The 23,860-nt window shown below is 35.8% G+C and overlaps 2 protein-coding genes and 1 non-coding gene across 3 annotated transcripts; 2 read left to right on the top strand and 1 right to left on the bottom strand.

Moving 5' to 3' along the window:
• Positions 1-3,281: 3,281 nt before the first annotated feature.
• LOC144427146 (immunoglobulin domain-containing protein oig-4-like) lies at positions 3,282-5,987 on the top strand. Its single transcript, XM_078115871.1, has 4 exons — positions 3,282-3,439; positions 3,617-3,735; positions 5,277-5,570; positions 5,919-5,987. The coding sequence occupies exons 1-4, from the start codon at positions 3,285-3,287 to the stop codon at positions 5,972-5,974; spliced, it is 624 nt and encodes a 207-aa protein (XP_077971997.1). The 5' UTR covers positions 3,282-3,284; the 3' UTR covers positions 5,975-5,987.
• Positions 5,988-13,713: 7,726 nt separating this feature from the next.
• Positions 13,714-19,524, bottom strand: LOC144427263 (C-type mannose receptor 2-like). The gene is made up of 7 exons (XM_078116152.1): positions 19,464-19,524; positions 17,976-18,141; positions 17,515-17,604; positions 16,875-16,996; positions 15,962-16,139; positions 15,527-15,645; positions 13,714-14,027 (listed from the first exon to the last, which is right to left on the bottom strand). Exons 1-7 carry the CDS (start codon positions 19,522-19,524, stop codon positions 13,714-13,716), a joined length of 1,050 nt encoding a protein of 349 aa, XP_077972278.1.
• A 3,694-nt stretch (positions 19,525-23,218) lies between these two features.
• On the top strand, positions 23,219-23,382 carry LOC120340260 (U1 spliceosomal RNA). Its single transcript, XR_005569309.2, has one exon. It is a non-coding gene; the product is annotated as a U1 spliceosomal RNA (small nuclear RNA).
• Positions 23,383-23,860: the final 478 nt, after the last annotated feature.

The raw sequence follows: 23,860 nt of genomic DNA on the forward strand, positions 1-23,860 counted from the left end.
TTGGTTGGCATTAAAATTAACCTATTGACTGCTGTTGGCTAATTTTAGCAAAACCATAAGAAGAATTACAACCAAACATATATGTGTGTGAATAAAACGGTGTATGCAGGACTGTACGACTTACAATACTTACATCCCGGTTGATTGCTATTAATTGCTTTTTGTTCCGGGAATGAACAGGGAAGGCGATCCTCGAAAAAACATCCATTTCGCTTGCTGAAATCACTAATTAGTGTTTAGCAAAATATTCTATACTAGACTTGGAGTGCTTTAGTATAAACTTATATGGAGGTTAAATGCTTGTTAACAGCTTTCAATAATGTTTTACGGTAATAAGGTTCAGATTCTTCAGGAATATACCAAGATTCATTTCTGCAACATTTATCGGCGTTTCCCACCTTGAGCAAAATTCTAGAGCTAGTTTATTTAGGGGAGTAATTATTAATTGTGAATCGCGTTCTCATTTTCAGTCAGATACCTAGACTCCTGGTAGTTACGAAACAACATGACGTTCTTCAAAATGAGCATCCTATTTTTTATGGTTTCGTACGCAAATGCAGGTTTGTTATACGTTATTGTTCAGGTCAGGCGTGTGCAAGAAGTAATTGTGCGGCCCACGAAGTTCCAATTATTGAATGATGTGCGACCCGCAAAACAATTTTTTTAATTTAGTTTAATCTAGAACGTGCGAACTTGTGCGAGACGAACAACATATGTCATGAGATCAAAAACCAAATTTTTGTGCCCTGAACTACTAGAAAGTGAATGCAAAATGAGGCGCGGTCGGTATTTTCATCCAGTTATTTGTATCTGGCCCTCCTGTATTAAAGGTTGCACACACCTGGTTTAGGTGACATTTACATTTACTATTTGCTTTAACATACTATTTGTTATATGTTAATATGTTATGTTCCAATATGTTTTAAAGTACAGACGCTGCAAGAGATTCAAAGAAAGAGAGACATTAATGACACTAAAAATATGTCTGATTAGAATATGGTGTTGCCAAAACTTTTTTCATATAAATTGCCAAAGAGCGAAAACATATATAGATATATCCCATACAATAAATACACGGTCTGCTGCTAGTTTATCCGATAAAATCATTTTTGTGTACTCCCATAGTTTGTGTACCAGGTTAGGGTTAGGCCATAATTTTCCTTATTTTAGTTATATTAGTTCGGGCACTGTCTGTGTTAGCCAAGTGAGTATATTCTCTGTCCATAGGTTTCAGTCCTTATACACAACTTGATGTAAAATAGGCCAAAAAAATTAGTTACCTTCATATTGCTATTCACACTTCTGAAGCGCCCATTTTAGAGTATTCATCACATTCATTCTGCATTTTATTGCTTATCCAAATCTACTATTGTCAGAGAAGTACATCACCGCGTACGCTAGTCAACAAGGATTAACTTATTATGGAGATTTAAGATCTTGGTGCAGCGCATTGCAAGCTTGCGTATGGAAAAATCAACATTTGGGAATAATAAACAGCGAGACGCTTAACACCGCATCAGCAGCGATTATACCAGATGGAGGGTAAGTAAAGATATTGAATTACCTTGTATTTTTATTATTGTCGAGTAGCAGAATGAAAAAGACAAAACTTGAAGCTGTCTTTTCGTAACTCAATCATGAAATTGCTGGACATAACAAAAATGAAATGGCAACTACTGTTGCTGTTACTATTTTACATATCTGTTTCAATTCAATTTTCAGAAATGCCTGGCTTGGTGCGTCTGATATGTATACAGAAACTCATTGGTTATGGGTCGACTCCAAGCAGGTTTATGGTGGATATGAAAAATGGTGCGTAAACAACATGTTTGTACTAGAATTAGTTGAAGAAGAACTAGTTCTAAGTATCTGGTACCATGGATCGAGCCATGGGCCTCGTTCGGAAAGCCAAAAATGGCTAGAAGTTGTAATAATAAAATGTTTCAATAAAATAATTTCCAATTTAATTTGAACGTTTATGACTATCATGGTCGCATAATTCTAGCGTAAATATTTGCATTTGTTTCGAATTATATGATTTCAACTCACGCGCGTTTACATCTAATAATAGAAAATTCCGCTTGTGCTTATAAACGTTGTAAATATTGCGTTTAAAAATATCATATTTTGCAGTTCCATATTTCCCCGAGCTGTATTCGAATTCCAAATTGTTAAGTAAAAATTGGAAATATTTGGGTTTAAAAATTACCAAAAATATTAATAATTTATAGTCAGTTCTGCTTTAGCCATCAAGCATAGGAAACCAAAACTTATAAATACTTATAATATTGGATGTCCTATAATGTAGGGCTCCTGGTGAACCGAATAACGTAAATAACGAAGACTGCCTGCACGTAGGGTATCACGGAACCTATTATTGGAATGATGCATCTTGTGATTTAAACTATGGCTACGTTTGTCAGATTGGTGAGTTGGGAATTATTGTTTCCTTCACGAAAGTAAAAAGTTTATTTTCATCCCGTAATCGCTGATTAACGTTGTAACGAATGTGACTTGTAACTATGGATTTTGATGTTATTTAACCCCTTCATATTTGGAGTATGCTGAATTCAATAAAATAGATCATTTTAGTTATTTCCTTGATTATGATTTATCGAGATAGCTAGTAGCTACAAGCCTTAGCTTAGTGTGCATAGCGTTCTTTGCATCGACGAATTGGACGAATCGGAGTGTGGACGCGCAGATCGGGCCAATCATCCCCTATAACGTAAAGCGCCTATGACGCACTGCATTTGTTACAAGCAGTTTTGTTTATAAGACTGGAGTTTGATTAGGTTGACTATATTCAGTGACTCTAATTGTGTTTTCTGTTCTTGTGTCAACTCGATTTGGTACAAGTCTTATGTCTCCATTGCTTGGTGTTTTCTCTGTAGCAAGATTAAACTTAGATGAAGATCGACGGATTTCCTATTAGTTTCTTTCACTTTCATCTAAAGACTCCGGCCCTTGTTTTAGCAAAATTTAGCATTGGGAGTTCAACATGTAAGCAAAACATCGACTGCTCCTTTCTAATGTCAACCTATTCTGAAATCACGAGTAACTGAGGAAACGGTCGATACCCAATTGTTTGTAAATGATATGGCGTTACGCCCGATCGCATCCATCATTTGTTGGCCAGTGGCGACTTTCAACAATTTTGTTGGATACTGATCATCACACGTAAATAAATAATTTGTTCAGGAATAGCATCGATGGACAAGTTTTAATATTCGTTTTATATTTTTTTCATTCATTTTATAGGGACAGTCAGAGAAGTTTCAGCCATGTATGCAGTGCTGTCTTTCAGTGACACCATCCCCACCTACAATAGTCGAACATCATTTTGGAACGCAAAGAAAGCCTGTGAAAATAAAGGAATGAGACTTGCTCACGTTGAAATCGAAAAAGAATTTGAAATTCTACAATCAAAACTTCCAAGGTTTTTGCTTTATTGTTATGGGATGAAATGATTAGATAGAATCCTATCATTAATATACTCTCGATAAAACAAAGTATATTCGACTTAGTCTGCTTTAGCCCTAAAACTTAATGTTTGTAGATATTTTGAATCAAGGAGGGCAGATTTACATTGAAAATATGCCTCATTTTTATACAGTAAATCTAACGAAAAATACTGGATTGGAACTAAACACGAAAAATGCGTTGGAATGAGTCGCGATCATCTGGAGTTCACGGAATGCACAAGCACTTCCCTTCCATACATCTGCGAAGTCGGTGAGTATTAGTTCAAAATTTGGAGTGTCACAAAATAAATTTATTAGTAATCGATATAATTTTTTTTACTTTTCTCCCATACTGAAAATACACTTTGCATGAACAATATCAAGAAAACAAAAACGAAAAAATGGTATTTTAGGGTTAGGGAGCTATGAAAACCAATACTGGTTAACAAGCAGCGACACCCGCGATTAGGGTTAACAATAATTGATAAAGGAGAAAAAAAAGTTTACAGCAAAGAGAACAAACCCGTAACATACAAAAATACGATTGCCAGCGCCCTCAATTGGTACAAATCCGTATATATTAAACACCAATCCGATTGAATCATTTAGTCAGTTATTAATGAATACAGATACTTTTCGACAACAATATTTGATAATTTCTTAGGCTTGACTAGCAGATAAGATTTTGTAGCAGACTGAGTATGTATCTCACAATGAGTCGTAAATTGAAGTCGTAAAGAATGAGAGTGACTAAATAAAGCCCAAGACCCGTATAAACAAAAATATACCTGTGAGGTTGCTCTTGTCTCCGGCGACTAGAAATTTTAGTAGAGCGTGACCCATGGGACACACGGAAAGTTTTTGTTCAATACAGGCAAACTGCGACCCATAAACAAATATTTAGAGCCCCATGAGCGACTTAAACAAAGTTGCTCATAAACTTATTATTTTCTGCGCACGGATATACGTCCTAACTAAAACTGCTGTACGGAGTTTGTTTTGTAGCCGAACTGATAATTATAATTGATACACAAATAGAAATCGCAGGTGCAAAGTTCAATGTATTGATTTTTATAGGCGGCATTTGATATAGCGCGCACGTGGCCGGAAATGTGTATATTTGGCCCAGTAGTACATCGATTTTGCCGATCACTGTGGTAATATTAGACTTTAGTGGGACATTAACTTTAGGACTTTAACTATTAGACTTTAGGCGCCAACGAAAATTCAGAATTTAATTGGTAGTTTATAATAAAAGATCGCATAATGGTAACGAATGATTATTCAATATTAAGAGTGGTTTATGGTGAACAAGACAAAAATGAAAGCATTTGATCTTAGGTTTCGACAACGTTTTAAACAGGGCTGGGCATTTTCCAATACCTTGTGATTAGAGAATCGAATTATTTTTTCGAATCGAATTGAATCTGGAATACTTGAAAATATATAATTGAAAGCGACTTTATTATGGTAATTAGTCCTCTCAATAAATTAATTACTGAAGACATAGAACAAATCACTCCGATAGATTACTGAGCGTTCACACAGAATGACAAACACGTTTTATCAATAACTCACTACAGAAAATAGTCATATGTTACAATTTCTTAGAAAAAATATGACTTCAATGTAAAAAAAATTGGGGAAATCATCTCGACCATTAGCGGAAAAATACAAACAAGATGGAGCCGATTCGAAATTTAGCTTTGAACCGATTCGAATAATTTACTATTCGATTCGAATATTCGATTCAAATTGCCCAGCCCTAGTTTTAAATCAAGCAATTTTAAAAATCCTATATTTTTTTTATAGTTTCTCCATATAGCGTGGAAGTCTCTAACGAATCTCCCAAAATACACGAAAACGACGACCTTCAAATCGGTTGCACGGCGAAGGGTTTTCCTCTTCCTGACGTATTCTGGTACAAAGATGGCGAACGAATCACAGAGCAAACCAACCAGAATGTGCATCAGTCAATCGGTTCTGCGAGTGCAACCCTTAAAATTGACAGAGCACAGATGGGCGATGCAGGGCAATACAGATGCTATGCTACTAATACCGCAATCGACTTTGAGTTGAGAGTTTTTGGATTCCTCTATATGGAAGGTATTAGTGAATAATATAACAAGTTAAGCTGACCAATTGATTCGAATTAGAAACTAGGTCGAAACTTTGTAAATTAGTTGTAAAATATTTGAAACCTCACCAGGATATCAAGCCTACGTGCACTGCATATTTATATTGCATACAACTCCATAACTAGTTGCGTGTCTTAAAAACGTAACATTTTTTAATGAGCTGGAATTTCAAATGGATTCGATTCTTCGATAAAGTTTTGACTGATGGTAGTTTTCATACACATTCCTAAAATACCTAGGACAATTTTTCAGTACTTGGATATTTGAATAAAATAGATTTAAGCTCATAGATCTTAATATGTTGAAATGTTTTCAGTATACCCCGAGGGAAGTGAGATACCCCAGGAAAAAGAAAAACCCAAATTTTGGTAGAGACTTGAAAATCATGATATTTAATTGTAAGTATTAAATATTATTGGACACAAAGTGAATGCACCATGCACACTATGCACCATTTTGTTACTAAAAGAAGCGTTTTTACAATTTATTTTTCAAATACTTCGATCGAGATTGTTATTTCACTCAAAACTGTTGCTATTTTTGAAATTTAGGAAAGTACCACGTTTTGATATTTGGGGGGCAGACTAAAATTTTGCGTGTTCATTTTCACGATAAGCAAGTTTTCCTTTTTTTGTTCGGTTTCCCAATTTTTGCTATATTATCTATATCACGAAAGTTCTGTTTTATAAATTAATTGAACGTGAATTTGTCATTTTTTCCCCACATACATCTGACCAATTCATCCTCCCCCCTCCATCTCTATCAACTTCATCATCGTTAGAAACTCACATAAAAACACGAAGACCAAAATGAAGTAGTATTGGTATAGTTGACTACCGGTACGGCATTGTTCGCAACTCGGTGAACAAGTGCAGAATTTGTCATGACGTCATCGCATACAAAAGCGAACCCCATGAAGCCCACAGAAATGTTTGGAATAAATAAAAGTAATTGCATTCTAGCGAGAAATACAATCTTTAACCGCGAAAATTTTCGAAGAAATTTGCCCGGTAGTTATTGAAAAAGGAATTTTTTTCTTAACAATATAGAAAAAAAAAACACCCATAGGAACAATATCATAATGACAAGACAATCCATATTTACATTCCGTGTTCAACAAGAAAGCAATGACCATAAATATGGCCGCGAAGGCTGAAGCGTTTAACTTTGGATAAAATATCATCCTATTTTAAACGATAACACGATCATTTATTATTTATATGGCTGGCTACTAATTTATTCAGTGAGACATTTTAATACTTAACATTTTTGATCCTGCCATATTAATTGTAATAAATAAAATACGCCGTAGAGAAAAGAGGTCAATAGACTTCGAAATACTTATGTTAGTATAGAGTAGGCTATCACCTTATTTTAGTTGATGACTTATACCTTCACTGTCCAGAAGACACCAAATATGGGTAATTAATCCCGAATTATGTGAACCAAGATGGCGGACACCGGAACGTAGTATGTGTAGTATACCAGGTTAGGGTTAGGCCATAATTCCAGGTACAAGTACTACGGGAGCCCCGAACTGGTAATAGAACTACAAAAGGAAATTTAGAATAAAATGATGGCCTAACCCTAACCTGGTACACATACTACGTTCCGGTGTCCGGTGTCGGGTTACAACAAAAATAATTATTACGCGTAAAAGCGATTACTTTCCTTTGCAACAACCACAGTATAGCGCAACGACGCACGAGTGCATTTGTACTTTTGTAATTCACCTCACAGATAAAATATCGTAATTGAAATCTCCGTGTTTATTTCTACACCTAATTGTCTTTCCAAAGTAGCTCCATTAATCAATCCTGAATAAACTTTAGGCAGCTTGAAGTAAACCCTTCTCATTCTATTTTCTTTTTTCAGAACGACTAATTCAAGTATGACAACATAATATCTATGGAGTAATTCTATGAATTTGGTGTGTTCAATAAATAATTCCAACCCGTGTTGGTGGTTATGGAGTGATACATGATACAATAAAACTAACATAATTTGAATATGTCTGATGAACAACGAAAAGCTTGTGGTTTTAATTAACAGGTTTTCAACAATGCATGAGTTATGTATAACAAAAGAGCAATGCTGTCACGGAGGTTCAGTAGCATATCTGACTTACAATCAGTGATATTCATATTCTAGGAGGACCATTGTTTGGCAAAATCTCCTTTTTTTCTGTCTTCAGACAAATAATAAAAATCAATTTAGGACAAAATATCTAACACCTTCGAAATTTGGAAACACTCCTCAATCAAATAAAAAGTTGGGGGATATATTGGCGGAAAATGTGTTGGTTGACGCCACATATAGTCAAGTTGGTGTTATGAATATTTTTTCATGTTTCGGATAAAAATTTGAATCCAAACTTTCACCGTTCAATAAATTTAATTAAAAAATTATGAAACCAACCTGACTACATGTGGCGCCAACACCTTTTCGCCAGTCAGTGAAGGCAGTATGTCCCCATAGTCCAGCGGATAAGACCTCAAATATGATAGAATTGTGCACTTTTGGATGAAAGCATGAAACTTGGCGCACATGTACAGTAGCATCTTCTGATTAATTTTGGATATGGTGCCATCCAAGAAAATACTTCGTTGCCATCAAAACGAGGCATCATCCGTATTGCTATCCAAATGTAAGAGACATTACTTCAGGAAAGGATATTTCCAAGATAAGTAAACCGATGTGTATTTAAGAAGTAAGGAATAGGATAAAAAGTGCATTTTGACAATTGCCCTTAATAACAGAATACCTGGTTACCATGGAAACGAGGTATCGTTATCGACCAAACACGATTATTAGTCGCACAACCTGAACGATGACCGGAACACAAATACTATGTTCATGTTGTGCGCCACCTTGGTGTACATACTTCTGGAGATCCCCCATCCCTACTATTTGATGGACATACTTTCTATGTACATGCATATTATAGTTGATCAACATGATATCCCAGCAAAACTACGCTTGGAAAAATTACCGTGTTTTCACGCATCGACTTTGTTTATTGAATAAACAGATTGGTACTGATTTCACCTCGCTTGTTACAAACTTGGCTTTGTTTTAGAGCAATTCCTATTGCGTTCGACACGAGCTGAAGGTATTCCTGTTATTGTCATGAATCACAAATTAAGCTACATTCACTTTCGAAATGTAATTCTTTTTGTGCTCAATCAACTTCCATTGCCAATGGTATATTTTCAACTCATAGCCACATATAGCCGATGGAAATATAAAATATATATCTCATAACTGACGGATTATTGTTATCTTGGAGCTATCATATCGTCATCATATATATTAATAAAGATAAATTCATTCTCATAACTCTGGCATGGAGTATCTCAGCCAGATAATCTGTGGAGGACGGAAAACTTGCATTACATTTCAGCTCAAACTCGGCTGAAATCATTGATTCTTGTAATATAGATCTAACGTCGGCTTATGTAAGTGCTACATAAAAAATAAATAGAAAAACGATTGAAATAATTACATTTTCCAAAAATATATTCCACAAAGACTCCCCAATAACTAGCGGGGGCAATTTTACTATTTAGATATATACTTCAAACAAAGCACTTATAATGCATGAAATATATTGCCTAATTAAATTTGATTCTTGAAACAAACTTTTAGGTACATTCTACTCTTCCATATATTGCCGTTGGCTATCTGTATCGTGTGAAAATAGTAAATATCTATATTGCCCTTCTAATATACAGAATTCAATTAACAACAAACAATAATACTACTTTCCTCTCGAAAATCGTGTGCACTAAGCTCCAACAAACCTCAATATTTTCACTACATTTTATAAGACTGCAATTCTATTGAATACCAGGCAACATACTGTTTTATATCTGTCACAATATTTATAATCGCGGTGCTCAAGAAATGTGTTTTCGACATTTATTTAACGGTAATAAATTCGGCGGATCGATATAATAAATAGCGGTTTAAGACCATAATATGTATGGAATAATATTATGTGTACAATGATTGAGATTAGATTATGGGAATCAATTTTTATGGCTTATATATTGACAGGTTGGTGGACCGAAATAAGAAAAGGGAAATATTTTCTACTCGGCGTAGATTATCTTACCCCAGGTGTGGGAAATCACTCTCCTGAGGGGGTCCAGTTACAGATAATAGACTTAGGTAGTGGGCTATGAGGTGGAGTGAGCTTTATAACCGTATCTGCTGCCCTGATTTTAAACTCTTGTGTCGAAAATTGTTGGCGAAAGTCTTTATGTTTTGTTAAAAAAAAAAGGTCTCGTAATGTTATATTCTTCGAACACCGGAAACCCAAATTAGGCAAGCAGTTGAATATTGTCTTCATTAAATAGGTCTCTCCATTTCTTGTTAAAAAATGTCATTCGGAATCCACATTGCGTTTCCCACTCATACTGATGGATTTGTTACAATGGCTGGCAAATCACGGTAGCTGCAGAGAGAATGTTGGTCGCTCGTTAGTTTCAACGCAAATTTTTATCCATAAAAACTACATATACTGTAGCCGTAAATTCTACAGGTACAAGTGGGCCGGATGAAATACTTCGGCAAGCTGGGTCCTGCCCGCGGGCTGTATTTTGCCCACCCTGTCTTAGTAGTACACCGTGGTACTTGAATCAATCGGACTTTCATCAATTGTTGGAAACGAAGTGTACATATAGATCGTTTTGTTATCATTTTTTTATATGGATGTCACCATATCCAACATTTATCAGGGGATGCTACTGTACGTGTGTGCCAAGTTTCATGCTTGCATCCAAAAGTGCATGATTTTACCTCTTATCCGCTGGACTACCAAACTTTTCATTCTATTAGGAAGTGTTTCCAAATTTAGGGGGTGTTAGATGGCGGAGGTTTGAATTGTCAAATTATCTCGACTACCACGTTAAAGTGCTGTTTGATTGCCTGACATCTGAATCTCTCCTTTCAAATTTCCTAGGTTAGTCTACTGGACTATATCAATGACAGGAAATTGCCATTTCTGGGACATGTGACCAGAACGGACCACCTAACAAAATATCGGTTCATTGCTACAACCCCTGACTATAGAGAATGGGGAAGACCATTAACGAGAATGTCAGACAACGTGAAAAACATCACGGTCATTAGCTGAAGCGCAGGAGTCATTGGCGACGATTCGCATAGAGTGCCACGATTGGTCATCGATAACCATTCTGCCAAAGAGAGATTTTGTTTTATTCAAAGAAAATGTAAAACTGCGGTTGTTTATATAACGATAGTACCGGTTTTGGGTGTCGGCAATAAAAGCACTACTTGATTTATATATTAGGGGAGAACCGGCTTATAAGGCGCACGATAAACTTTTGAGAAAATCAAAGGACTGAAAGTGCGTTTTATTATCAGGCAAATACGGTATTAGAAAATCGTAATAAGTAATTTTCATGTATATTCATTACGTTAATTTATTTTTAGAGCCATATTTCCCAACCTTGGGAATTAGTTTGGTATGGAAATATGGAACTTATTGAGTAAACTGGGCTTTTCTGAAAATCTCAGCCTTGTTATATGAGTTTTGTAAACATCGATTAGACATAAACTTATTTACTTTAAGGGCCAAGGAGCGAAAACAGGGCGCCCTAGAACACGGTAATATTAACTGAATAATAGTTTCTTTAATGTCAAATTGTCCCTGTTACTTGTTAATCCTTGCTGCACTGAAAAAATCGGATTGGATGGGAGTTGCATATTAGAACCTGGAAGGATAACTGTATGCTGCAGTGCCTTCTGTATATTTATGAAGACCTGACAGCTATATGATAAGGCTCTATGTTCAGTATCCACCAACATTTTTTTAAAAAAGGAATTAATGGCTTCGAACTCCTTAACTCTATCACAATGAATACTTGCTCAAGTTTAATTAAAATTCTGCATTAGAGACGATAGCCATTTAAATTATGTTAGTTTATTTCATATATGATGCACCCTTCCATAACCACCAACATGGGTTAGAATTATTTACGAAATACACCAAATTCATAGAATTACTCTATAGATTATGTCGTCATACTTGATTTCGTCATTCTGAAAAAAGAAAATAGAATGAAAAGAGCTGTGCTGAGAAAATGTACTTACTCCAAGCTTCAAGTTTATTTAGAAATGATTAATGGAGCTAAAAAGGTCCTTCGTTACGCACGTTCAGCCATTCTCGAAAAATAATAAGTTGTAAAATGAAAACACGGGCAATTCGAATTAAGATAATTTATCTGCAAGGTGCATTTTGTGGTATACTGCGTTGTTGCAAAGGAAAGGAATTGCTTTTATCCGCAATATATATTATTGTTTAAATTTCTTCTCAGTCATTAGAGACCCGATATTTCACCACCTTTTTGGTGCCTTCTGCATGATGATACAAATGATAAACTACAACCAGCTGATATTTCATTATAGCTGATATCCGTGGTACACTTCAAAGTTTTTATTCAGGTATATTATTTAAAAATGTTAAGTACTAAATAAGTGTCTCACTGCGTTGCGCCATGGACAGCAATGAATGATCGTATTATCATTTAAAATGAGATCATATTTAATTCAAAGTTAGGCTTTGACCTTCGCGGTATGGTCATTGGCATTGCCCTCTTGTTGGACACGAAGTGAACATATGGATTGTTTTGTTATTATGTTGTTGTTTATATTGGTATTTTTTTTTTAATGTTATGAAAAAATCGCTTTTTCATGTTCTTTTATTATTATGAAAAAAAATTACTTTTTTTTTTTTTTATTTACTACTGGGCCAATCTAATTGAAAATTTTCATGGGTAAAGATAGTATTTTTCGTTCAATAGAAGGCTATTACTTTTATTTATTTCAAAAACTTCTGTGGGTTTCATGGGATTTGTTTTTCGTGAGCGATGACCTCATCAAAAATTGCGCACTATCTGGGTGTTCCACTTTAGTCGTGAAGACTGCCGACCTGTAGTCTGCTGTGACAGATTGTATACCCGTACTACCTTATTTTGGTCTTCGTGTCCATATATTTGAGCATCGCTCTCTTGTTTTTAACAGTAATTACGGTGATAAAGTTGACAGAATGGGAAGGAGGACGAATTGGTCATATATAGTGTATATAGAAAATAAAATATATACTAAATAAATTCCGAAAACAGAATATAAGGCTTTCCTTATATCTAATAGATAATATAGCAAAAATTGGAAAACGAACTAAAAATGAAAAATTGCGAACGCGCGAATTTCTTCCCCGATAACACGTTTGATATTAAAGGTATTTAAAACAGGAGAGAGATGCTCAAACACACGGAAACAAGGTGAAGGGACATGTATGACGCCTCAATGGTAGCTGTTTCAAATATCTTATGTTGATGTAACCGTAAATTCCAATAAATAGCAACAGTTGGGGGAAAATATGATCTCGAAGAATTGAAAAATAAATTGTAAAAGCTCTTTTTTGTAGCAAAACGGTACGGTGCATAGGATTCATTTCGTGTCCAATATTAATGAATCTGCAAAACTTACCATTGATTATTACGATTGTCAAGTTTCTACCAATAGTTGATTTCTTCTTTTTCCTGGATTATCTCACTTCCCTCGGGGTATACTGAAAACATTTCACCATATTACCATCTATGAGCTTAAATCTATACCAAGTTAAAGTACCGAGAAATTATTCTAGTAATTTTAGGAATGAATTGGGAAACTACCATTGGTCGAATCTTTAGAATCCAATCTATTTGAAACACTAGCTCATTTGAGAATTTTACAAGACACGCAACTAGTTATGGAGTTGTATGCAATATAATTATGATGGCTGTGAGGGAGTGATGCGTCTTAAACATGCCTAAGCTTTCAATGCAATGCACGTAGGCTTGATATACTGTTGAGGTTTCTAATAGTTCACAACTAAGTTATAAAATTTCGACTTAGTTTTTGATTCGAATCAATTGGTCGGCTTACATTGTTGTTCTAATCACTATTACCTTTCATATGAAGCAGTTCAAAAACTATCCGTGGTGACGTGGTATCCATGACAGCAAAAAAATATTTAATAATCAATATATTTTAAAATTATTCAAATCATTTACCCTCCTATTATCTAGAACCCCCTATAATTAATAAGAACTAATTCTACCTTCTATATGGAGGAGTCCAAAAACTCTCAACTCAAAGTCGATTGCGGTATTAGTAGCATAGCATCTGTATTGCCCTGCATCGCCCATCTGTGCTCTGTGAATTTTAAGGATTGCACTCGCAGAACCAATTGACTGATGCACGTTCGGGTCGGTTTGCTCTGTGATTCGTTCGCCATCTTTGTACCAGAATACGTCAGGAAGAGGAAAACCCTTCGCCGTGCAACCGATTTGAAGGTTGTCGTTTTCGTGTATTTTGGGAGATTCGTTAGAGACTTCCACGCTATATGGAGAAACTATAAAAAAAATATAGGATTTTTAAAATTGCTCGATTTAAAACGTTGTCGAAACATAAGATCAAATGCTTTCATTTTAGTCTTGTTCACAATAAACCCCATTTAATATTGAATAATCATTCGTTACCATTTTGCGATCTTTTATTATGAACTACCAATTAAATTCTCAATTTTTCTTTGCGCCTAAAGTTCAATAGTTAAAGTCTTACAGTCAATGTCCCACTAAAGTCTAATATTACACCAGTGATCGGCAAAATCGATGTACTACTGGGCCAAATATACACATTTCCGGCCACGTGCATTATATAAAATGCCGCCTAAAACAAATCAATACATTGAACTTTGCACCTGCGATTTCTATTTGTGTATCAATTGCAATTATCGGTTCGGCTACAAAACAAACTCCGTACAGCATCTTTAGTTAGGACATATATCCGTGCACAGATAATAGTAAGTAAGAGCAAAATCATGGGGCACCAAATATTTGTTTATGAGCCGCAGTTTGCCTGTATTGAACAAAAGCCTTCCGTGTGTTCAATCAGATGATAATTATATTTATTTTTTATTTAAAAACAATGTGCTCGATGAACCAATTTTGCCAAGAATTCGGCATTCTTACACTGATAAATCCAACACGGAACATATTATCTAATCTAATCCAATCAACGTGCAACAAGTGCTATTTTTCAAATCATTAAAATATTTGTTCGAAAACTTACTGAATATGAAAATTCAGGTTTGACTCTGGCTGCGATTTCGAAACTTTCCATATATCCTCGCTCTTCGACAATTTGTGTTCACCGAGGTCGAGCAACTCCTCGGGTAGTTCAAGTTTGTATGGACCTCGAGCTTTATCATTAAATAATTAATTTTGATCTCATACTTTTACGACTTCTAACCAGGTGTGAGATATATATATGAAACAAATATATTATTTCGTTCACACTTTCAGAATATTCGCTAGAACGTTTAGGGATTTGCTGTAAATTTTGATATTTATGCGTTTCATACAACTAGAATAATTTTAAGCGAAATTGATTTTTGGATCGATCCTAAGGTAACTCTGGCAAAAACTATACAAAATCTTATTCCGTATGAAAGTACTAGTCAAGTCTAAGAGTGAAATTAAGTATTGCGTGAAAATATTTGTATTCATTAATAACTGACTGATTGATTTGATCGGCTTAGTGTTTACCTAATATGTATGGATTCGTACCACTTGAGGGAGCTTGCAATCGTATTTTTGTATGTTACGGGTTTGTTCTCTTTGTGTAAACGTTTTTCTCCTTCTTTAAATATTGTTAACTCTAATCATGGTTGTCGCTGATTGTTAACCAGTATTGGTTTTCATGCCTCCCTTTACCCTAAAATGCCATTTTTACGTTTTTTTTTAAATTGTTCACGCACAGTGTATTTTCAGTATTGTGATAAAATAAAAAATATATACTGATTACTAATCAATGGATTTCGTGGCACTCCGAATTTTAACCAACACTCACCTACTTCGCAGATGTACGGAAGGGAAGTGCTTGTGCATTCGGTGAACTCCAGTTGATCGTGAGTTATTCCAGCGCATTTTTCATGTTTAGTTCCGATCCAGTATTTTTCGTTAGAATTTCTGTACAAAAATGAGGCATATTATCAATGTAAATCTGCCCTAACGCCGTTTGCAATATACTTTGGTTAATTTCACAATATCTAAAAGCATATAAAGTTTTGGGGCTAATAGCATACCAAGTCGGATATACTTTGTTTTATCGGAGTATATTATTGGCAATTCAACGTCTGCAATTGGTTTTAAAATCGTTGTGACGAAAAATTCATCGATTATTTTGTATTTTTGTCAATAATACACTCACTTGTATATTAAGCGAATCCACACATTACCGATATGGGTTCTGCCTAATCATTTCACATAACAATAAAGCAAAAACCTTGGAAGTTTTGATTGTAGAATCTTGAATTCTTCTTCGCTTTCGACACGAGCAAGTCTCATTCCTTTATTTTCACAGGCTTTCTTTGCGTTCCAAAATGATGTTCGACTATTGTAGGTGGGGATGGTGTCACTGAAAGACAGCACTGCATACATGGCTGAAACTTCTCTGACTGTCCCTATAAAATGAATGAAAAAACGATAAAACGAATATTAAAACTTGTCCATTGATGCTCTTCCTGGACTAATTATTTATCGAAAGTGTGATGATCAGTATCCAACAAAATTGCCACTGGCTAACAAATGATAGATGCGATCTGGCGTAACGTCATGTCATTTACAAACAATTGGGAATCAACCGTTTTCTCATTCATCCGTGATTTCAGCATAGGTTGACATTAGAAAGAAGCAGTTGATGTTTTGCTTACATGTTGAACTCCAAATGCTAATTTTTCTATACACGTTTGCCAAAACAAGGCCGGAGTCTTTAAATGAAAGGTTGGTTCAAGATTGTTGTTGTAGATAAAGAGAGAGCTATCACTCTTATTTATTTAGAAACTTTTTGTGGGCTCTATGGGCTTTGTCTCTCACTCTGAAGCTTTGTTGGGTGATGTCATCAAAATTAGGAAATGCAAAGCGTGTCACGGTTCCACAATTGCATTTCAGCAATCTGCTGGTCAGCGAAGTTGGGATTTGTTGTGGAAGACTACTGGTACTGTAAAAGAATTGATACTAATTCTTTTTGACATACGTGTCCATATATTTGAGCATTGCTCTATTGTTTTAAATGACATCGGGAAATCCTAGTGATTAATGGGTACAACCTTGCACCTATCACCAAATGCAAATTATCATAACACATCGGTTAACGGAACACATTTTGAAACCTATAAACAAGAAATTGCCCAACTCACCAATCTGGCAGACGTAATTAAAGCTTTTATCACAAGGTGAATCATTCCAATAATATGGTCCTTGATACCCTGCGTCCATGCAGTGTTCGAGACCATCGTGGTTGTTGGGTTCACCTGGTCCCCTACATCATAAGACATTCTACAACACTTGTATCCAGTGATAAAGTTTTGGTTTCTTGAGATTGATGGTTATAGCAGCGTTGAATATAAATTTGTATCAATTCTTAATTTTTAAACTCTATTTTCGAGATCATTTTTGCCAACTAAGTTCTATTTGAAATCAGCTCAGAGCTCAAAAATGGAACTGTTAAAATCAAAATTTCAGACGCAATGTTTTCACGAGCATCGATTACCTGCTTATTTCCGTAACAATGACCAGTCAGCAATAAGTCAACAATGACGTACTGATTGCAATCTGTGTAGCCGCACGGGTGTAAACATTGAAAAATGAATAAATCAAATAATAATAAAAAACAGAAATATTTCCACCGCAATTGAAGAGGGAGGGGCGGCGGGGCTGAAGTCACTGGGTCAGCAGCAACATACTTTCATAATAATGTAAATTACATTAAAATAATCTAGTTCTTCAACTAACTAGGTCTTTTTGAACTGTTTTAGTACACATATGTTTTATACCCACCAGCTTTGATACCCAGCAGAAACTCTCTGTGAGTCGATCCATACAAATGTACCTTCTGAGTATATGTCAGAGCCGCCAAGCCATGCCATACTAAAAATTGAATATGACTGTGGTTGCAATTTTATTTGATACGAAGTGTACATATGGTTCGTATTGGTATTATGTTGTTGTTGTTCTTGATGGTATTTTTCTTCTTATCGATATGAAAAAAATCGCTTTTGTTGCTGGAAATATTGATTTGAAATTTTAAGTAATTAAAAATTGTATTTTCCGCTGGACGTCTATTACTTTCCCTTATTTCAAAAATTTCTGTGGCCTCTATGGGATTGGTTTTTATGTGTCATGACATCATCAAAAACTGCGCAATCCGTGGCGATAGTATACTGTGGCAGTTTGAATACCCTTACTACTGTTACTCAACAACTGATAGAAATATAAATTAATTCGATATATTTACTTACTGTCCGTCCGGTATAATCGCTTCTGATGCAAGGTTCAGCGTCTCGCTGTTTACTATTGCCAAATGTTGATTTCCCCAAATGCAAGCTTGCATAGCGCTGCACCAGGATCTTGAATCTCTGTGATATGTCAATACCTGCTGACTAGCGTACACGGTGTTGTACTTCTCTGGAAATATAAAAATTTGGATAAGCACAAAAAGAAAATTAACTTGGTGACTACGCCTAATATTATTTTAGCAGATCAACTAGAGCAGAGGTGAACAAAGTTTTCAAGTAAGGGTCGCTGCTTTTATAAAATCTTTTTTGATACTGTTACGGCATTGGTTTTTGATTCAGAGCTATTTGAGGAACCTTCGCATTTTCCCCCAACACTTGATTTTAAGTCCACTAGAAGAATACTATAGGCATATTTAGAGTTGATTTCAAAATGTCTGGTGCAAATGACTTCAATCAGTGGCTCTCAAACGATGGGGCTTAAAAAGTTTAAGAACCACTGACTTTAACAGATTAACTGACCACTTTAACAGATTTTGCTAAATCAAGTGGATTTAAAAATATATATGAGATGAAAAGATAAACATGAAGTGCCGAGTGCGCCCAAATAAATCATTAACATGATGCAACAGACCTGCATTTGCAAACGAAATCATGAAAAGCAGAAAAAATATTTTCGATTTCATCATTTTCTCTTGTGTTTACCAGTTGTCTAGTTATTTGCCTGAAATGAAATCACAGATTAATATTCATTTCTCTCGATCTCGGACAACGCATCCCAATCGGAAAGTCTTTACTTCCCATGGGAGAATTTTGTCGTTCTTGGATATGAATTCTTTAGTTCTTTCTACTATAATACTTATTCATGAACATATTATGAACTTCATAAAAGCGAGAGTGCGACTTGCAAATGACACTTTAGCTGAGGATCCATCAAAGATTGAATACTGTGTTATGCATAGTGAGGGTTCCAAACGGGCGAAAGGAGGAATTCAACAAAAAAGGTTGGGAACCACTGATCACGGTGGGAAAGTGAATGGATGAATCTCAGTATATTGCTTAACTATAACCATAAAACGTCGTTAAAAGCAGAGTTTTGCAATACATTAATAAACATTTATCCTAGTTTATATCAAAGCAATCTTGAATTAGGGCAGTGGTTTCATCAAGCGAATGTTTCTCTGAGCATCGACTTCGATGTTTATTCAGAAACTAAAATTGATCACTAGTAATCAGTAATTTTAATGCCGACCGGAAAGATGCCGTTCCATCCACGTAATAGGTGGCGCTGCAGATATCAATGACTGCTTTTATGGGGTTTTGTTCGGAGCGAAAGCGCTTTTACACTACGTTGAGATTTTATAAAAAGATTCCAAGCTGTCTATCAGCTCTAGCTAGACTTTCCTACCTTTAGCTCGACACGAAACGAACGTTGAGCATAAAATGTTGTTTGCCTATAATTGCTCTTTCACTGGACTATATATATATATATACCACGTTCAAGGTTATCTTTCCTGGATGGAATTGAGTTTTGTTTTGCAATCGCGCACGTCATTTTATTTCGTAACATGTGAGAATTATCAACCTGTTGCGAACTAAAATATCTAACGACGGATAACAAAGTAAACTTAATGAGTTCAATTAGAGTTTACTTATTGAGTTACCTATTGAGACGAAGAGGTCGTGGTACGTTATATGATCAAGTCGTCTCTTCGACTTTCCTCTCTCTTGGGATTTTTCCCCGACATACTGAATTTACACTCCAATTGTCATATTCACATACAAAACATAACGACATGAGGATAAAATAAATAGATATTATAATAATCAATTGAAATGCGGAAAAACATATTATAGGAACAACACCAATTGCAAAAATTCTCTCAAAATAAACTTGGATTTGCGTAATAGCTGCTGTAGCCAAGCAAATGTATAATCGAGCCGAAAAATATAAAGGAATAAACTACCAGTATATTTGAGAAACTTTGATTAACCTATAAGAGTAACACGATTCGTATGTGAAGAAAATCGTTCAATTGCTTATTCTGAATAAATTTCTCTGAACGACCAGTATTTATGGTCACTTATCCTGAAAAAAGTAGGAAAAAAGGCCATTATTAAGATAGTATAGGATTTATTTAATTATCCCTGAAGAGAGGGGAGCCGATAAGACGGCTTAACCATATAGCGAACCAAGGCCTCTCGTCCAGTTACTACTCCAATACCCAGTTAATATAGTACAGTGGTTCTTTAACCTTTTTTGCATCATTAACCCCTTTAGCGAAAAAGATTACAAGATTTACCCCTAATATAGCCATTGGTGATCATTCATTAAAAATTCATCAAGCGAAGTATTAAGAGCCCTAACTTCAGACGCGAAGTCTTTCTATCCTTCCCTTTTCTTTCCACCCCTTCTCTTACCCCATCTTCTCCACGAGAGTGGAGTTTGGTGCAAAAAGAGCGGTGGGGGAGAGCGCTTACGGATGGGAGAGGGACGGGAGGAGGTGAGAATGGAAGTCGGAAGGAATGAGTGTTGGTGTGGGAGAGTGACGGTAGGAGATAAAAATGGAGGGGAAGATTGGGTGAAAGAGCTCAATATTAATGCAAGGAAACGAGGGAGCTGATGAAATTGTACCCGGGCCAGTCGGTCAGAATGAAGCCAGGACGTGGGAAAAGATGGCGCAAAGGTAGAATTGAACGACAAGTTGACATCAGATCTTATTTAGTCCAAACTGAAGATGGTGGTCTTTATCGAAGAAATCGAAGGCATTTGAGGCATACAAGCGACCTGATGAGTTCCAACCCGTTACAAAGAATTATAATTATGATTGTAATAGATCAAATCCCCCTCTTCGCAGATCTACACGCACTGTTAAAAAACCTTACAGATATGGGTATTGATCGATAATGTTTTATTTTATTTCACATTTATTAATGATATTTGTGTTAATATGCTATTTCTTGTTTGACGGGAAGATGTGACGTAATGTGATTACTCAAATGATGAGTAGCGCGACAACTCTTAATTTTTGTGGCGTAATGTATCTCATTTATCCGTCTGGCTCACCACACCAGTCGATGATACATAGTTGTGTTAACTTATAGACGTTTGTTTATGATCGTTGTTTACGTTGAATTGTTTAAAAGTCGTGCCGTTGTTTCTATTCTGAGCGAAAAGCAATTAAGCAACGAAACAGAATGGACATAGAAGTATATTTTCATAGCCAAGTGTCAATCAAAAGCTGCCTGCTTAATTATTAATGAAACATGTGCGGTATTCAAAGAATATAATATGAATATATTCGCCAAGTCAGTAATTTTTCCAATTCAGTAATTTTGACGACTTAATTTACGAAATGCACTGTAAAAACGTTTTAGAATAACACTACTATTATTATATCTCGGAATTTTAATCAAAATGATTCCGTGATCGGGATTTCCCGGCGTCACAACACTATTGAGCATCCGGTCCAGTAACCAAGTCTATTATCTGTATCCGGCTCACTCACAAAAGTAATTGCCCACCCCTGGGTTAGCTGGTCCCCTTATCGCCGTAGACTATCACCTCCACTATCTCCACTATCCACGTTCACTATCAAGTCCACACATCTGAAACAAATAACTAACTATTCTTGTAACCGGCATGGTGTGGTAATCGGCGAAGGCCGTGGTACTCTACTTACATGGTTTATCCGTCTTATCGGGTGCACTTGTGGGAAAAATTGTCGAAAATACACTAGCTAATTTATTGTATGTTAAGTAATCATAACTAGGTAAAATTAGTTGTCATGGGGATTAGGGGGATATGACGTAAATGCAAAAATATCTTGTTTTTTTATGTTTTGGTTGAGAGCAAATTTGATACCTCAGGCATAAAAGGAAAAGACAGCAATTAAGAAAATTCCAAACAAAGCTATCTCGGTAACACGAATTTCTCTGCAGACTAAATTTTATCCCGCAATATGAGATGTCCAAAAATTACCTATAAAATTCCGTAAACAGTCGTTTGTTTGCTGTCAATTAACCATAAATGAAAAAGTATTTTGACTTCTATTTATTGAGTTTACAATCATTTAAATAACCAGCTCGGCCCCTATTTAAAAGTAAATTGTGCTGTGAGGTGACGGAATTGGTAAAATTTTGTATGGTTCTTTCTGTGCTTTAGAAGCTTTGTTATTTGGTATGTATTCTGCCAAATACAGTTTTCACATAAAGGGTTATTGAAATACCTGGAAGTTCTTGGAAAACTATTAAAAAACTATTCTTCAGCGTGCCAGATGAAACAAATGTAAGGTTGTAATGGTCACCTAACTCTGTAATGGGCCATTCGATATCGTAAAACATATTATAACAAGAGAGCAATGCTCAAATATATGGACGCAGAGGCCAAAACGAAGTAGTATCAAACCTTTTATAGTGCCGGTAGCCTTCATTATCAAAAAACTTCAGACTTCGCTGCCCACCAGATTGCTATAATGCGATCACGGAACGAAACTTTAAAGTGACAAACAAATCTCATAGAGCCCACAGAAAATTTGAAATAAATAAAATAGTGGCGACCAGGGGCGTAGCCAGGAATTTTCAAAGGGGGGTTCTGAAACTTAGGAGCTCCCGAAGTATGTGCAATAAATGGCGCACAACCTGAACGTAGTATGTGTACCCGGTTAGGGTTCAGGTTGTGCGTCATCTTGGTACACATACTTCCGGAGCGCCGAAATTTGTAATTGCCAAGTTTAACTGTAACAGTGGTCTGGCCGGAGGCCTCCAAACGCGAGTTTCTAATATAACTGATATTCTAAAAATTGCTAATCGTTGCATAAATTTTTGTTTACAAACAATAAAGGACGTGCAGTGATAGGCTACTTATTTTCCAGAATGACCTTTAAAATTTATCCAAATGATAAACGCTAGTTAGGTACGATGTTTTAATGGAAGGCATTGATTACAGGGAAACATCATGGACCTATGATTTTATCAATGAGAAATTACGCAATTATGCTTTTATTATATGATATTGGCATGTAAAAGGAGCGTTTATATAGTGACACATCAGAACAACGCGACAAGCTGACCTGAATAGAGGCGTGGCAGGGGCGAGAACGGCCGTGAGAATAAGAGAGACAGAGTCTCGGGAGTGAGATAAGAGAAGAGAATTACATTTTGCGCGCGTTGATTGGTTTCCCGTATTTCGCACCACAATTGTTAACATAAACGCTTGGTCCATGATCAAAAACTCGCTTCAAAAGATCATACTTACCTGACGAGGCAGTCAACCGCGATCACGCAGGCGGTTCTGCCTAGGCGAGGCTTGGCCATTGCACTTGGGCCAGGTTGACCCTAGCGATTATCCCAAATGTGGATAACTCGGTCGTGTAATTTCTGTTAGTGGGGACTGCGTTCGCGCTATCCCCTTCCAATACACTTAATGATAACTTTGTCAATTAAATTGTTTAAATTTAACTGTTTGTTATCTGGTGTGGAGAAGTTTTGTGATTCGAGCAAGCGTTTCGACGTTTAGTTTTATATAAACTTCCTCAAAGAGAAACGGACGCCCACTGAAATGCCACATTCCTGGCCTTTCACAAAATGAAATTTCCTTTCATCTTCCGAAATGGAAAGAATATCGGGCGAGTTATTTAAATATCAAAGCATGAGGTGAAAGTTTCACTCCACTCACCCTTGGCTTAAGATTAAGTGTCACGTCGTTTTTATTATGTCATAAAATATTAATTTTATTACAAATCCGCAGAAAAATATGAAAGGCGATATTATATAATATATAGAATTGAATACATCATTACGGACCACGCATTTTCAAAACGTCAACGGATTCATTCAAATGTCTCTGGAACGCAGACTTACTACCCATCAGATCCAAAACAGCGACAAGA

This window comes from Styela clava, chromosome 9 (genome assembly GCF_964204865.1).
Source record: "Styela clava chromosome 9, kaStyClav1.hap1.2, whole genome shotgun sequence".
Classification (NCBI taxonomy): Eukaryota; Metazoa; Chordata; class Ascidiacea; order Stolidobranchia; family Styelidae; genus Styela; species Styela clava.

Bases quoted from the DNA above. Each gene is read 5' to 3' on its own strand.
- LOC144427146 (XM_078115871.1), top strand. From the start codon at position 3,285: ATGTATGCAGTGCTGTCTTTCAGTGACACCATCCCCACCTACAATAGT. The intron at 3,440-3,616 runs GTTTTTGCTTTA...ATTTTTATACAG, and splicing joins CTACAATCAAAACTTCCAAG to TAAATCTAACGAAAAATACT. The intron at 3,736-5,276 runs GTGAGTATTAGT...TTTTTTTTATAG, and splicing joins TCCATACATCTGCGAAGTCG to TTTCTCCATATAGCGTGGAA.
- LOC144427263 (XM_078116152.1), bottom strand. From the start codon at position 19,524: ATGACGTGCGCGATTGCAAAACAAAACTCAATTCCATCCAGGAAAGAT. The intron at 18,142-19,463 runs GTATATATATAT...TTATATTTCCAG, and splicing joins GAAAGATAACCTTGAACGTG to AGAAGTACAACACCGTGTAC. The intron at 16,140-16,874 runs GTGAGTTGGGCA...TTCATTTTATAG, and splicing joins TAATTACGTCTGCCAGATTG to GGACAGTCAGAGAAGTTTCA.